The sequence below is a fragment of the Lagenorhynchus albirostris genome, chromosome 3, assembly GCF_949774975.1.
Source record: "Lagenorhynchus albirostris chromosome 3, mLagAlb1.1, whole genome shotgun sequence".
In the NCBI taxonomy this organism is placed as follows: Eukaryota; Metazoa; Chordata; class Mammalia; order Artiodactyla; family Delphinidae; genus Lagenorhynchus; species Lagenorhynchus albirostris.
The window spans coordinates 123,156,660-123,171,607 of record NC_083097.1 but is presented as its reverse complement, the minus strand read 5'-3'; the positions used below and the strand labels follow the sequence as shown (position 1 = coordinate 123,171,607).

The following is a 14,948-nucleotide window of genomic DNA, read 5'->3' as shown; positions in this document are numbered from 1 at the left end:
CATATTGCTATAAAGCGGTGATTCTCACTGTGCGGATAGGGAGTGGGATAGGATTTTGCCCTCCAGGGGATATCCAGCAATGTCTAGAAACATTTTTTTTTTTAAATTGTCATGACTGAGGTAGGGAGGGCTTGATACTGGCATGTAGTAGGTAGAGGCCAGGGATGCTGCTAAACCTCCTACGATGCACAGCATAGACCTCCTCCCCCATCCTTCAGTGCCCCCACCCCAGCCTCTCTGCCACCACCGACAAATTATCCAGCCCTGAATGTCAATAGTGCTGAAGCTGAGGAACCCTGCTGGAAAGCAAAGTCCATAGACAGAAACAGAGGGGAACGTAAGTGTGTAAATCTTTCCAGATGCCGAGAGACTGGTGAGTGCACAGACCATTTAAAGGCATGAAGTTTGAATTAAAACATAAAATACTCTGCAGACCAAACAGAGCTCCTCACAGGCTGTGTGTGCAGTGCGGATTCTCCGGGGAAGTCTCGGCTGAATGAGCAAGCCTTGCTCTGTACCTCAAGAGCAACAGGTAGAACATTCTCTCCCCGGCTGCCTCCTGAAAGATTTACTATTATGACCTCTCAGAATCAAGGAAAAACTTGGGTTAAAAGTGTTTTCCAGAGAAGGCATTAAACCTGATCACTCAAATACCTTTTCTTGTATCTCTAAAGGGTGGCCTAAGGGTCAGAAAACTAAGATTGTACCACCTGGATTCATGTGCTGGGTTGCCTTAAAATCCTCCAATATTCTCATCTGTCCGAAAGGAAATAGTGCTGCCTACTATTGGGGAATAAGGCTGGAATGGATATCGTAGTCAGAGAAATCCAGAAGAAATATATTGTTATTACCTTAGCATATTGATTCCTTTTCATACTGTTCATGGTGTAATTACAACCTAGAGCTGTGCAGGAGAGAAGCAGACAAGGCAATTCCTTTTGAGGAACTGGAAACACATTCTGGATTTACATTGTAATACTTTCTTCTTACAAAGGCTTTGAGACATAATACGGACTGAATAATTGGGTTGTTCTCTATCCAGCTTGGATAAAGGGAGGTTGAAGTCCACTCTTTCCAAATGAAAGCCAATTAGTGCATAGCCCAAACATAGAAGTTGGAATCTGCTTTATATATTTAAAACATGTTTTATAATTCCATGAATTTGGAGTAAATAGGGGAAAGAGTGAATTTGAGTTGTGAATAACTATAAAAAATTTTTTAATGTAATATTATTATTTTCATATTCATAAAGTAGCATTAAGAAACATCTTACCATAGACTGACTAATAAACAGAAGTAGTCACTATTCCCCCATATAATTCTTGAGGTTCCCTACCTTCAAACTATTGCTCTAATTATTACTTCCTATCAGAATGTTCTTACCACTCACATCTCTACAGATTCAAGTTCTCCCTGTCCTTCAAATCCTATCTCAAATGCCACCACCTCCAGGAAGTCTTCTTGGAATCTGATCCCATGTCCCAGTTAGGTGTGAGAGTTTCCTACTGTGCACTTACTTATCTCTTACTCTCTTATGGACCTTCTGTAATTTTTAATATATTGATATTTAGATTTTTCATTTATTTCTTTATTTCTTACCTCCCTACTCACCTTTACACGTTGTGTCTTATCCATCCCCCCACTCCCACAGCCCTTGGCTTTGTGTCTTAGAAATAGTAAACTTTCAATGCATATTGACTCTCTGGGGTCATTGATGGGTAGGTGCATGGATTTGGTTAGATTTCTCCCACATGATTATGCTAGTCATTAGCAAACCCTTTCTTTCAAATAGGTCAGAAGTAAACTTGACCAGCCCTGATCAAATGTTCACAAGTTCCAAATAAGTAGACACAGAAGTTTAGTCTCATTCTAGGTATTCTGTCTTACACTAGACTACACAGGACAGAATGTCAAGATCACGGAGCCCAGGAAGCAGCACAGCATCTACACAGCATGGGAGTAGGAGTGAAAAGTCTGCACTAGAATCTTAGTTCCTCTACCTGCTTATACTTGGCAAGTTACTTAATATCTCTACACAAATTTCCTCATGTATAAACAGATAAAATAATAACATTTACTTTATTATAATTTTTAAGAGGATTAAATGAGTTCTTCTAGGTATAGTGGTTAGTAGAGTGGCTGGACCTAGTAAGAACTCAGATTTGGTGGTGGTTGTAATTACGATTCTTATCATCATCTATTAAAATCAAATCATATTTCTATGGTTTAGAATCTATCATCTATCTATCTGTCTCTCTGTCTCTCTGTCTATCTATCTGTCTATCTATCTATTTATCTTTCTGTATATCTATCTATCTTATCTATTTATCTATCTATCTATCTATCTATCTATCTATCTATCTATCTATCTATCGGCTACTTGCTCCAACATCTCAATAAATTAGGAGAAGTTATTTGTCTACTTTTTGTAGGTACTATGAGAATTAGTATAAAAAATTTGGTGGGAAATGTGCTTGGCTTCATTATGCTTTTCATTCTATAGTCTTTTCAATGACAGCCAAAATATTCTGTTGTAAATGACTATTGTTTCTTTCTTTGCTGCATGGTAGCATCTGCTCTAAATCGAGCCTCTCCTCCATCTTCAGAATCCTCTTTAGTCTGATCTGTGGCTGCCTACCTCTCACTTGCTTTAGTCACATGCCAAGACAGCTGACTCAGCAACTGGTCCAGTCTGCCGATCAGAAATGTGGATCAAATCTCCACTGACTTCTCCGCTAGGTCTGGGGGATGCCACAGTGATCAAGACAGTGCACCCTTTGCCCCCACCGAACTTATAGTAATGCAGTGAATCAAACGCTAAACAATTTATTAGTTTATTTTTTTTTGGTGCACATATTGTATTTTTATTTTTAATTGATTTTAGTTGATTTTATTACGTTAAAATAATCAAATATTTCAGTCATTAAGTTGGAAGAGAAAATATCTCTGAAGGTAAATTGTAGGCTGCAGAGAGTGGAGGAGAGGATCAAAACCCTTCCTTGTACAGCACCTTGTCTTTCAGCCCTCAGCTGAAACGTCACCTCCTCAGAGAAGCCTTCTGTGACCATCCAAGCAAAGCAGCCACTCTATCACATCCCCTATTTTATTTTCTTCAGTCTACTATTTTTAAAATTAAGGTATAATTGACACAGGTTCAGGTGTGCATTATGATCGTACTATATTTGTAAATATTGTGAAATGATCACCTAAATAAGTCTAGTTATCTGTCACCATATATCACTACAATATTTTTTTCTTATGATGAGAACTTTTAAGATCTACTCTCTTAGTGACTTTCAAATACGCAATACAATATTATTAACTAGAGTCACCACACTTTACATTACATCTTCATGGCTTGTTTATTTTATAACTGGACGTTTGTGCTTTTGACCACTTTCACCCATTTTGCCTGCCTCCCACACCGTGCCTCTGAATATCACCAATCTGTTCTCTGTATCTGTGAGCTTGGGCTGGGGTTTTTTTGCTGGTTTGTTTTAGATTACACATATAAGTGAGATCATATGGTATTTATCTTTTTCTGTCTGATTTAGTTCACTTAGCATAATGCCATCAAGTTCCACACATGTAGTCACAAATGACAAGATTTCCTTCTTTTTATGGATGAATAATATTCCATTGTATATATGTGTGTGTGTGTGTGTGTGTATACATACACACACACACACACACACACACACACACACACAAAACGTATCTTCTTTATCCATTCATCCATTGGTGGACACTTAGGTTGTTTCCACATCTTGGCTATGGTAAATAATGCCGCAGTGAACATGGGGGTGCATATGTCTTTTTGAGTTAGTGGTTTCATTTTCTTTGGATGAGTACCTAGAAGTGGAATTGCTGGATCACTATTCGTTTTTTCACCATCTGAAATAACCTTGTTGATATAATATTTACTTGTTTATTGTCTATCTCCTTCTAAAATGTAAACTCAGTGAGCTAAACCTTAATATATTATTTACTGCTGTATCGCCAACATCTAGAAGCGTGCCTAGAATTTAAAAGCTGCTAAAAATATTATCTTGTATCAATGGATGAATGAACTAAAAAAAAGAGGTTACTTTTCCTTGCAGATCAGAAAGTACCAAATTGTGAGTTTCACACACTGACTGGAGAGTGTGGGGAAATTGATGACAATTATGTCAGAATTCCCTTTGTTCAGTTCAACCCAATTCAGTCCGGCACATATTTATTGAATTCCTATTATGTGTCAGGCAGTGAGCCTCACACTTAGGATTCAGGAGAGAAAAGTCAAAGTCCTACCCTCCTCCCACTTAGAGCCTGGCAAGGGAGATAGACACTTTATAGCAGTGATCAAAGTAATTGAATAGCATTTACTTTGTGCCATGTAGAATTCTAATCACTTTCATAAGTTACCTTATTTAATCCTCATCACAGCCCTGTATGTTAGGAGCGATAATTATACCTGAAGGAGAGGGCAGGTATTTTATCTGCCTTGTTTACTATTGACTCCTTAGCATCCTGGCATACACAGATGCTCAACAAATATGATCAATAATAAATGAGTGTTTTAAAAGGGGAGGATGGTATTTGAGAGTCTGTAGCAGATGGATCTGACCCTGTCTGAGGCATTAAGAAACCTCTCTCTGATGATGTGACATTCTATCTAAGATTTGGAGAATGAATAGGAATTTGCTCTGTTTTGACCTGAGAGTGAAAACCTGGGCAGTCTCAGCCTGACTGATCTTAAATAATCTAATTTCCACCCCCCTGGAATTTAGTTTACTTCTTAGCAAAATGAAAGACTGTGATGATGATATTTCCCCAAAGAAGGTTGTAAAAACATGTTAAAACAAAATGATCAGGGTAACTTTCCCATAAGAGTTGGGCTTCAGTGAGAGAAGGCAACGTAAATGGGACCAACGCGAATGGACTGCTGGGAGGCCCCAAGTTCATTGGCCCCAAGGCAAGGGCTCCGTCCGGCTGGGACTTTGCAGGACAAAAGTGATTGCTTCTGATCTCCCAAGAGGTCAGTCTAAAGAAAGCTTGGAACAGCCTGGTCCACAGTACAGCACTCAACAATCTCCCAATTAATTACTTTTTTTTTTTTTTTTGCCATTTGATGTCGGAACCTGGCATGTGGAAGTCATCTGGGGTGTTTCTTGTCTCTGGGCCAGACTCCAGGCCCTTCTCGCATGGCACCTAAAATGGGTCACCTTTATCTTTCCCTCCTCCTAGGCTTCTCATTTCTCTTTCTCTTTCTGCTCTTGGGCCCTCCCTCCAGGCACCTCTGCCACTGCCTTGGAGCCTCCCCTCCCCTGAGAAAGATTCCATCCTCTCCTGGTAGCCCTGCTCTTATCTGTGATGACATTAGGCATATCAGAGTCTAGTTCCACTTATGGACTAAATGACTGCTAACTCTTTATTTGCTAGGCTTCAGAAAGATAATTGCCTTTTAATAGGAACTTTTTATAATTAATACCTAATGCAAAAGCATGGCTACTTTTTTTTTTCAACTGGGCAAATACCATATTATTATTATTTCTCTTACTGGATGGCAGACCACACACTTGGACAAAACCTCAGAGATGGAGGCCCATCCGTCCTTTACCAGTGGACCAGACACTTAGAATGTAAAGGCGAACGTAGCAGGTTGACCAAAACTGCCTGACACCAGGTGATCTTGGGTGGCCTTGGGTGACCCTGGGTGGCCCTAGGTGATCTGGGGTGACTCTAGGTTGCCCTGGGTGGCACTGGGTGATCCTGAGTGATTCTGGGTGACCCTGGGTGATTCTGGAATGACCTTAGGCAGCCCTAGGTGATGCTGAGTGGCCCTGGGTGATCTTGAATGACCTTGAGTAAAAGCATGGCTCTTTAACATTGAGCTTTTGGGACTCTATAATCCCAAAGAATCTTTTCAGAACCTCTTCCTGCTGTCACCCCTTTAATGCTGTATTATAATAGTTTATTAGTCCTTGTAATAATGTACTGCATTAGAGCAGGGATGGTATCTTATATCCTGTATCCCCATCACTCGGTCTAATGCCTGATATAACTTAAGGTAGCAACCAATTGTTGGACAAACGTGGTGAGACAAATGATTTACAAGAAGGGTGTTTAAAAAACTTTGTTACCCTGACCCTTCAAGCCAAAGCGTGAAATGAAATACCTTACTCCAGAGGTTCTTAAACTTTAAAGAATCATGTGGATTGTTAAATACTCAGATTCCTTGTCTGTCCCCAGAGAGTCTGAATCAATAGGCTTCAGGGCTGTGAAATCTGCATTCTCTACAAGCTCATCAAGTGATTCTGGTGTAAAAACCCTAGATTTCCTCAGGGAGCTGTTTGACTTTGGATAAATTATTACATCCTCTCAGCCAGTTTTGTCTTCTGTAAAATGGGATTGTTCAGAATCAAAGAGAAAAAAGGGATGTGAAAGCCCGTTGAACAGTTCAAGTAGTGCAGAACAAACCATCTGCATGGCAATCACCTGTCCAAGGAGATTTCCAATTTGTCCTTCCTTTCCCTTGCCCATTCTGCAGATGGGTAGATAGGGTCCATAGGCCTGGCACTAAATCAGGCATTTTAATGGCACTGTGTTTAACCTTTCGTCTAAGCCATCCTATCTTGCCCTCATGATATCATGTAAGATTCTATTATTATCCTTATTAGATCTGTAATGAGGCTTAGAGATGTTGAGTCAGTTGCCCAAGATCACACAGTAAGTCAATATCAAAGGTAGGCTTCAACATTAGCTGTCTAATGGCAGCACCACCCTCTTAACCACACCCGCTCTTGCACTACTCTGAGGTTGGTATGTGGCCATAGAAGCTCAGAGAAGGCTAACAATGACAGTAAGAACAGCATTGGCAGTGACAGTTTACCAAGTGTCTACAACGTACCAGGCGCATCGTATGCTTATCTCCCTTCATTCAAGAATACAAGAGGAAAACCTTGTTCCCATTTTATAGATGCAGAAACGAAGTCTCACGGGTGTTAAAGTTGTGTTTATATCTACCCAACTAATGAGTGAACGCACTGGGATTCACACTGTGTCAGCTTGACCCCAAAGCCCACACTCCTTCCATCTTGACTCATTACTGATCAGGGATTAGAAGTTCTGTATCTCTCAGGAAGATGCCTCTGGATTTGCTCTTCTGTTGTGATTTTGAGATTATTCACACAACCAATCCAGACCTTTTAGGCATTGTTTAAACAGCAACTTACTTGGGATGGCCCAACCTTGCCAGGTCTCTGGGTCTAAGGAAGTGAAGGGCTGTATGACTATCAAAGGGCTAAAATGTCCTGTCCCCACCAGTAGTTTGTCATCATGTTGCAATGATCCAAAAATCAGGGAGAGAGCATGTTGATGGAAGAGTGGATTTACATCCTGGCCTGCACTGACACTACAATTACTTATGGCTCTAAGTCTTTGCTCTTGTGGGCGGACCAACACATTTCTCCAATGCTAAGTTAAGTAGTTTTGTAAAGAGGAGAGCCCATAAAGCTCAAAAATTATTCTATCAGATTTCAAGGCACACTTTTATATTAAACCTTATTTTAAAAAATTTCACTCAGGGGAATACTGGTTTTCCTTTGAGGACCATTTAAATCATTTCCTCGTGTCTCTGAATGCGGCACAAAAACATTCATCTATTTCTCTTTATCATATTCACTAGTGTGTTTGACAGAACTTATAAATCTCCAACTGGTACCTTGTGCTCACCTTCCAGTGGTAAGGTTTCCGAAGTTATTACTATTTCCTGGGTCATAACCAAACCAATCCAAATCGTTTATATTTGGCAATTGGTCCTTTCCTTTAATATTCTCATTCTCTCTGCCTCCCTCCCTCCCTCCCTCCCTCCCCCTCTCCCTCCCCCTCTCCCTCCCCCTCTCCCTCCCCCTCTCCCTCCCCCTCTCCCTCCCCCTCTCCCTCCCCCTCTCCCTCCCCCTCTCCCTCCCCCTCTCCCTCTCCCTCTTCCGCTCTCCCCTGCCCTCTCATTTGCAATCTCAGTGAGAGTTTTGGTAAAGTTGTATAATCCTTGCATCAACTTACTCGTTACGTATTGTCATATGCCATCAGGGTGCACGGCTTGGTGAAGGGCCAGTTCACTCGGGTTTAGTCTCTATTCTTGTGCTGTGGCTTTAAATTCGTACAGCAAATAACTCAGAACCAAGTTATTGCCTCGGTGTGAGTGCTGGCAGGAAAAAACAGCCGTAGTGGAGCACAGGATCTGTCTGTGTTAGCCCTCTGTCACCGACTACTCAACCCAGCTTTTGGCTTCACCTAAGTGATAAATGGTCCTATTGTTTGGGCTTCATATTAAAAAAATAGAACTCAATCTAGATTAAGCAAGGACAGAGACCCATTTCATTGCACTGTACTTTAATATTCCTGAGACCCATGGCATTACGGGTGGCTCTTTTAACAGCCATCTCTCTCCAGGGCGGAACACTATGCTGTCTTTGTTTCATCTGATCTTTCAGCTAAATAAGAGATGGTCACTTATCCTCACGACTCCCATATCCTGCTGGATTTCTATTGCTAAAAGAAACTGACCACACGGGAAAAGGGAGAGGTTTCAGGCAGGGCATTTCAGCGTGTGTTTACAGGCAAGACTGACTTACTCAGCAAATCCTGCTCGGAGGAGCTGCAGCCAATGAAGAGGCTATATCCCGGCTTGCTTGGGGGCTTCTGAGTTTGAGCTGCATGCAGAAATGTAAGGCAGTGCTTCCTGGCGCTGATGGCAAAATGGGACCCATCTCCAGTTATTCCTTGGGCTCCCCAGCTTTGCAGCACTGGGAGCGAGCCTCCATAAACATGTGGGTGATGTAGTCAGCTTTAAGGGCCGAGAGAATCCTTATGGATTCAGGAGACTGGTTTTTTATTTAGATTTTTTTTCTTTTTCCTTTTTTTTTGGAAGATGAAATGCTTCTCTCGTTACCTGCCTTACATCTTCAGACCTCCGAATACCATCCTCTCTTCCAGCTGCCACACAGAAGGTACAGACCAGAGAGGGAGAGCATCTGGGTGGGTGGGAAAAAGTGGGCTGGTGTCTGACTTCCCACAGGCTCTGCTGATACTGCCTTCTGTAGCTACTATATGACCGTCGTGCCCGGCAAAAGCTTGTATCTCACAGACTTAGATCTGCTTCTAAAATCAGTCTGTCTTCTCCAAGGAAAGTATTTTCTGAAGCGCAGGATAATATTGCAAAGGTGATCTCAGAACTGATACAACTGAGTAGAAAATACTTTAGAAATATTTTACCAATTTCCCTTGTTCTCCTTCACATGCAAACAAGTAACTGGAACTAACGTTAAAGGGGGAAAAAATTGCTGTAGATACCGCCACATACATTTATCCAAGCTCTCTGTTTTGTCACTGTCCTTTTAATAACTTGGTGTATGCCCAAGAAAGCAATTAGCAAAATAGAGTGAGCTTATTACTGTATGACTGTGGAGCGTTGGTTGTTGGATTGATTTGCTCGGTCTGTACTTGGCGTGCAGGACAGGAAGATCGCAGCTGAATTTCAGTGCTTGCTGGAAATGTGGTTTGTGGGGTCCTAAGTTGATACCTTAAGGCGAGGGTGAGCTGAGTCTTGTATGAACAGTTCCCCGGTTCCTGGTCATTTAAGGCACCTCCTCTGCTGCCCTCTAACCTAGCATGATATGCACACATGAGGGGGGAGTTTCTGTGTGCACGTGTGTGTGCCTTGTAAACATTCTGGCAATTCCCTTTCAACTAGGCACATCAGGTTTCAATGTTCCTAGAGTGACTAGCTGGACGTGCATCTTTTATGTGTGATTTGCCTGTTTATTTTGACCTGACACATCCTTGGAAAAGAGCAATTTCAGGAAAAGCCACTAGCTGGCTGTTTTTCAGCCTTAGGGGCTGTCCTACAAGAGGTCCTCGATGGAAGAGGGCTAAGGATGGTGAGGAAAGACAACTCCGCCTCAGGTCCAGACACACTCTTCCGGAACTGAGCTGGTGAACAGCCTGTTCTGAAAACCCACCCTCGTTTCTCATCCTCACAGGAGGAGCCTGGGACTGGGGGCTGTGTATATAAAATGAGAGAAGCATGTATTATACCACAAGGTGCTTTTTAATCAGTACCCCCCAAGAAAAGGGAGTAGAAGTTTGGAATCACCCTTGAATTGAAACTGAGGATGGTATTTTCTATAGACGTTGATATTTCATAGATTTTTTAAAAATTGGATATTTTCTTTAAAATTTTATTAGGGGCTAAAGGAGGTGGCCCATTGAGAAATCTTTCTTCCCTCATAGAGAGAAACTTAGCCAGTCCCTACATGTGTTGGGGAGAAATAAGGAGTAACATGGATAGAAATCTCCAGAGGAACTTTCCAAATGCAAAGACTTAAACTCATATAGGAAGCTGCCTCAGTCGTTTCTGATTGGTCCCCTGACATCCCCTCCCAGCTAAAACTTTGAGAACCCAAACACTTGGTCTATTCAGTTGCTGTTTTGTATATGAATCAAAGTAAAGACCCTACCTAATACAGACGAAACACCACCAACACAAGAACTTTCTTGAACTGTGTTTTTAATCAAATTTAACTGATGTATTCCATCAAAACGGAAACCCCATTTTATTCATGTCAAAGCAAACAATCTCTGAATCACCAACTATCATCAGATTTAGGGGTGGGAGTGGGGAGGCTTGTCTCTGAATTTGTTGTAAACCTATGGAAGACAATGTTCCAGGAAGATAGCATCTGGCAAACATTAAAATCAGGGATGAGGTGCAGGGGCACAGTAGTAAAGGCAGGAGTTAAATACCAAGCGGCCAGGGCCAAGTCCCTTAATTGCTCTATGCCCAACTTCATCTCTAAAATAGAAATGAAAAGACCTACTCCCAGGACGTTAAGAATTAAATGCGATAATTAAAGTTCTTCATAAATCTTGCTACATGAAAGACGCCATCATGCGTGAGTCCCACACGCCACGCGCTTTCTTAAATATTCAAGTCTCTGTTATTTACTATACTGTCTAAAGCAACCAAGTGGTTTCCTCAAGCACATCACAGTGTCACTAGAAACTTGTTACGCTTATTTCGAGTTTGTGGAGAAAAAGATGTCAGAATGAATCTGAGTTTGTGTTTTTATATTGTTAGCAATCATGTCCCTCTGTAGTCTATTCTGGAAAAGTTATGGCTGGGAACTTCATATTTTATTTCATTGAAAAAGTCAAGAATGGATAACTTGTGTCTGTCCCTGTGAAAATCAAATAAATCCAAATGACCCACATCCTCCCCTGAAGAGTCATTATAGAACAATTCTAAGAGCTTTAGCAATTCCTGGGCTGCTACGGGGATGGAACCGTCCTACTGAGAAGACTAGCATTGTCGTCTCAGCTTTGCCTTCACTTTGTTTTCTCAACACAGGAAGATCCTGGGCTTCGAATCCTATCTCTACCATATGCTAACTGGGTGATGTTGGGTAGTTCCTTTACCTCTCTGAGCCGAAGTGTCCTCATTTGTAAAACATGCAAAGAAATACATTCAGAATGCCATCCACAGGGTGGTGGTGGTGATGATGATGATGATGATAACCAGACTGCACTTGTATTTACGACATCTAAGGTATTATCTAAGTGCATTATATATGGCAACACATTGTACGTAGGGTAAATCACCAATATGTAACTCTTATGTGAATGCTAGTTGCTTTAAATATTGTGGGTTGGGGAGCTTTTGGTGACCATGCTGGAGGGATCTGCTTTTATTACCATGCTCTACTTTAACCTGAAATAAGAAGACACAACCAGAAAAAAAGGACAGCTAAATAATGCTGATGCAGAAATAGGGTTTTGAGAAGACAACGACTGTATTCCCTTCTCTGTGGACCTCATTAAGTGCGTACATAACTCCATCCCCCTGACAGGAAAGGATTCATTCAGCAAAATGGCTTCAGGACTAGAGGAACAAAATCCCAATCACAGTCAAAAAGAAACCATTCTAGACAGGACAGAGGGGATGCGGAGACCCACAGGAATGAGAGACCAGTGAGGTATGAGGAACCTTGCCTAATGTTCTCCGATGGACCTAATTTGGCACCTGACATGGGAGGGCCTTTATTGGGGTTATCTTACAAATGAGCAGAGGTACTTTCTTTTCCTAAAGGGTAATGTGCTTTGCCACATGCCATATCCCGTCCCTGAGTTGTCTGGTCATGGTTCCATGCTGCAAACCCTGTTCATCCTTTAAAACTCAGTTTCAGTCAAGTCTTTCTAGAAAGACTTCCTCAACAACTCCGAAGATGGAGGTGTTATGAGTCACGTAAACCACAGTAACAGTGAGAAGAAGAAATGAGAGAGGAGCAGTCGTAGTACCACAAAGCCTGTGGATCACTGGCTATGTGCTGAAGGCACTGGCCCCCCACAAAACCTCTTGCGTCCGACACCGTTATCTGCATGTTATAGATGAGGAAACTGACACACACCAGCTTGCCCAGAGCCATGGTTAGGAAAGTGGCAGAGCCAAGACTCAAGTCCAAACCGTCTAAATCACAACTCAGTGCTCTTGCCCCTACATCGCACATTTCCTTCTGAGGATCAGCGTGAGAATAGCCTTCAGGTTTACACTGAAACAGTCTATGTCCATGTCTGTCTCCTGGTGGCCCGGAGCAGCTTGGGCACGGGGATCCTACCCTCTTCACCTTAAGTCTCTGAAACCTGGTTTGTACAGAGCTTGACTGAGTAGATGCTCAAGAAATGCTTCTTAAATGAAGGGCTGAACGGCAGAGTGAATGAATACACTTACCTGTCTTCTTTCAACAATGTTCCTTTAAGAGGAGGAAACTTTCTTAAGCAAAATATCTTCCAATGACACCCAAAAGTAGAGCTGCTGGAAGTCTCCACACACACACAGAGGAAAAAAATACACATTTTTCTAGCTCTTTACTTTTAGAAGTAAACCTTGCAGTGTTTTCCATTTGCTAGGCACAATTCCACTGTTGTGTGTACATGGATAAAGGTACAGGTGCGTCTGCGTATTCCTCACAACAATCCTATGAGGTAGGTACTGTTACCGTCCTCATGTGTTAAACATGAGGAAACCAGAACACAGAGAAGTTAGGTAACTTGTCCAAGGTCACACAGCTATTAAGTGCAAGGGCTAGGATTAGAATCCATGTAGTTCGGTTCCAAGGTTCATGGCTAAGAAAGGGTGTTGCTCTATTTTGTGCCTTTTTATGTATTTATGGAATTCTTATATTTCATGTTTTTGGCTTTCTCTTCGCAGTCTCTTTCACGTATTTAGAACCAACCCACTTTGGGCCCGCGTCCAAATGCACTTCTACCCGCAGTGTTCCCTGACTACTCATTTTCTCATTGTTACAAATACACACCTACGTTGAAAGTCTTTCCCAAATGCACATTATGATTCTCTGTAACAAAATTTTATTACATCACCTGAAGGGGTTATCGTAAGGATTAAGTGAGACAGAATCTTACATTGTTTGACACTGCTTTACATTTAAAATTTGCTTTCCATTTTTACATACAATAGATGAACTGTCCCTGCTTTCATCTAAGGCCAGCGAGCCAGCCAGCCCTCCCCGCTGTGAGCTGGATCCCAGCTCTGACCCTTACTCAAGCCCCTCACTCCTGCACTCGGCCCCTCTCCCTCTGCTATCACCAAGTCTTTCCTCTCCACAGGATCTTTTGTGGCGGTCCACAAACATACTGTAAATCATCTCACTTTAGGTAGTCATGTCCTGATCCTGTATCCCCCTCCAGTTGCTGCCTCATTCCCCGCTCCCCTTTTCAAAAAAATGCCTTGAAAGAGTCCTCTATACACAGTCACCCTGTCTTTTCCTCCAGGCTGCTCTTACAATCCCTCCACCAAAATGGCTCTTGTGAGAGTCACCGGTGGCCACCTCATTGATGAATCCAATCATCCTTTGCCAGGTCCCCGCTACTACAGCTCTTAGCAGTGTAGGCACAGATGATCAGTGCTTCCTTCTTTTTTTTTTTTTTTTGCAGTATGCGGGCCTCTCACTATTGTGGCCTCTCACTGTTGTGGCCTGTCCCGTTGCGGAACACAGGCTCCGGACGTGCAGGCTCAGCGGCCATGGCTCACGGGCCCAGCCGCTCCGCGGCATGTGGGATCCTCCCAGACCGGGGCATGAACCCGTGTCCCCTGCATCGGCAGGCGGACTCTCAACCACTGCGCCACCAGGGAAGCCCAGTGCTTCCTTCTTGAGAGGATTTCTTGTCTTGGCCTCAAGGCCCATACTTTCTCTCTGTTTCCCTCTCCCTCACGGCTAGTCCTTCTCAGACTCCCCTGCTTGTTCCTTATCATCTTCCCAACCTGTAAATATTGGAGCCCAGGGCTCAGTCTTCTCCTTAATCTATGCTTGCTCCTAGGTGATCTCATGCTCTTAAGTATCATCTATTCAGTTTATATCTCTAGCTTCAACCTCTCCCTAAAATGCAGACTTGTACATCTAACTGCCTACCCAATATTTCCACTTGGACGTCCAACAGAGATTTCAAAACAGAGCTACTGATTTCCTCTCAAGAAAAACCTGTTGGTCCAGCATTTTTCTCCAGCTCAGTAAATGAGAACCTAATTGCTCAAGCCAAAAACCTTGGAGTTGTCTTTGATTTCCTTTATCTCTCACATCCTTCTAATTCTACAATAAATCCTCTTGGGCTTAAACTCCTAAAAATTATCCAGAATCCAATCACATCTTATCACATCCATCACTCAAATGTTTCTTTATCAGAGGCCTTTCCTGGCCTTCCTATCTAAAATAAAATGCCTCACCCCAGTGTTCATAGCAGCACTATTTACAATGGCCAAGCTATGGAAGCAATCTAAGTGTCCATCGACAGATAAGTGGCTAAAGAAGATGTGGTACATATACACATAATTGAATACTAAGCCATAAAAAGGAATGAAATCTTGCTATCTGCAACAACATGAATGGACTCGGAGG

General features: G+C 42.3%; 1 protein-coding gene across 8 annotated transcripts in view; it reads left to right on the top strand.

Moving 5' to 3' along the window:
- Nucleotides 1-14,948, top strand: part of PPP2R2B (protein phosphatase 2 regulatory subunit Bbeta) — a 677,687-nt gene that overhangs the window by 238,983 nt on the left and 423,756 nt on the right. The window contains exon 1 of one of the 8 annotated variants that reach the window (XM_060146456.1): nucleotides 8,869-8,990. The exons of the other annotated variants lie outside the window; for them this stretch is intronic. Coding sequence (XP_060002439.1) covers nucleotides 8,917-8,990 — 74 coding nt within the window. The 5' untranslated portion in view covers nucleotides 8,869-8,916. Of the gene's footprint in view, nucleotides 1-8,868; nucleotides 8,991-14,948 lie in introns of those variants that run through there. 8 annotated transcript variants of the gene reach the window in all.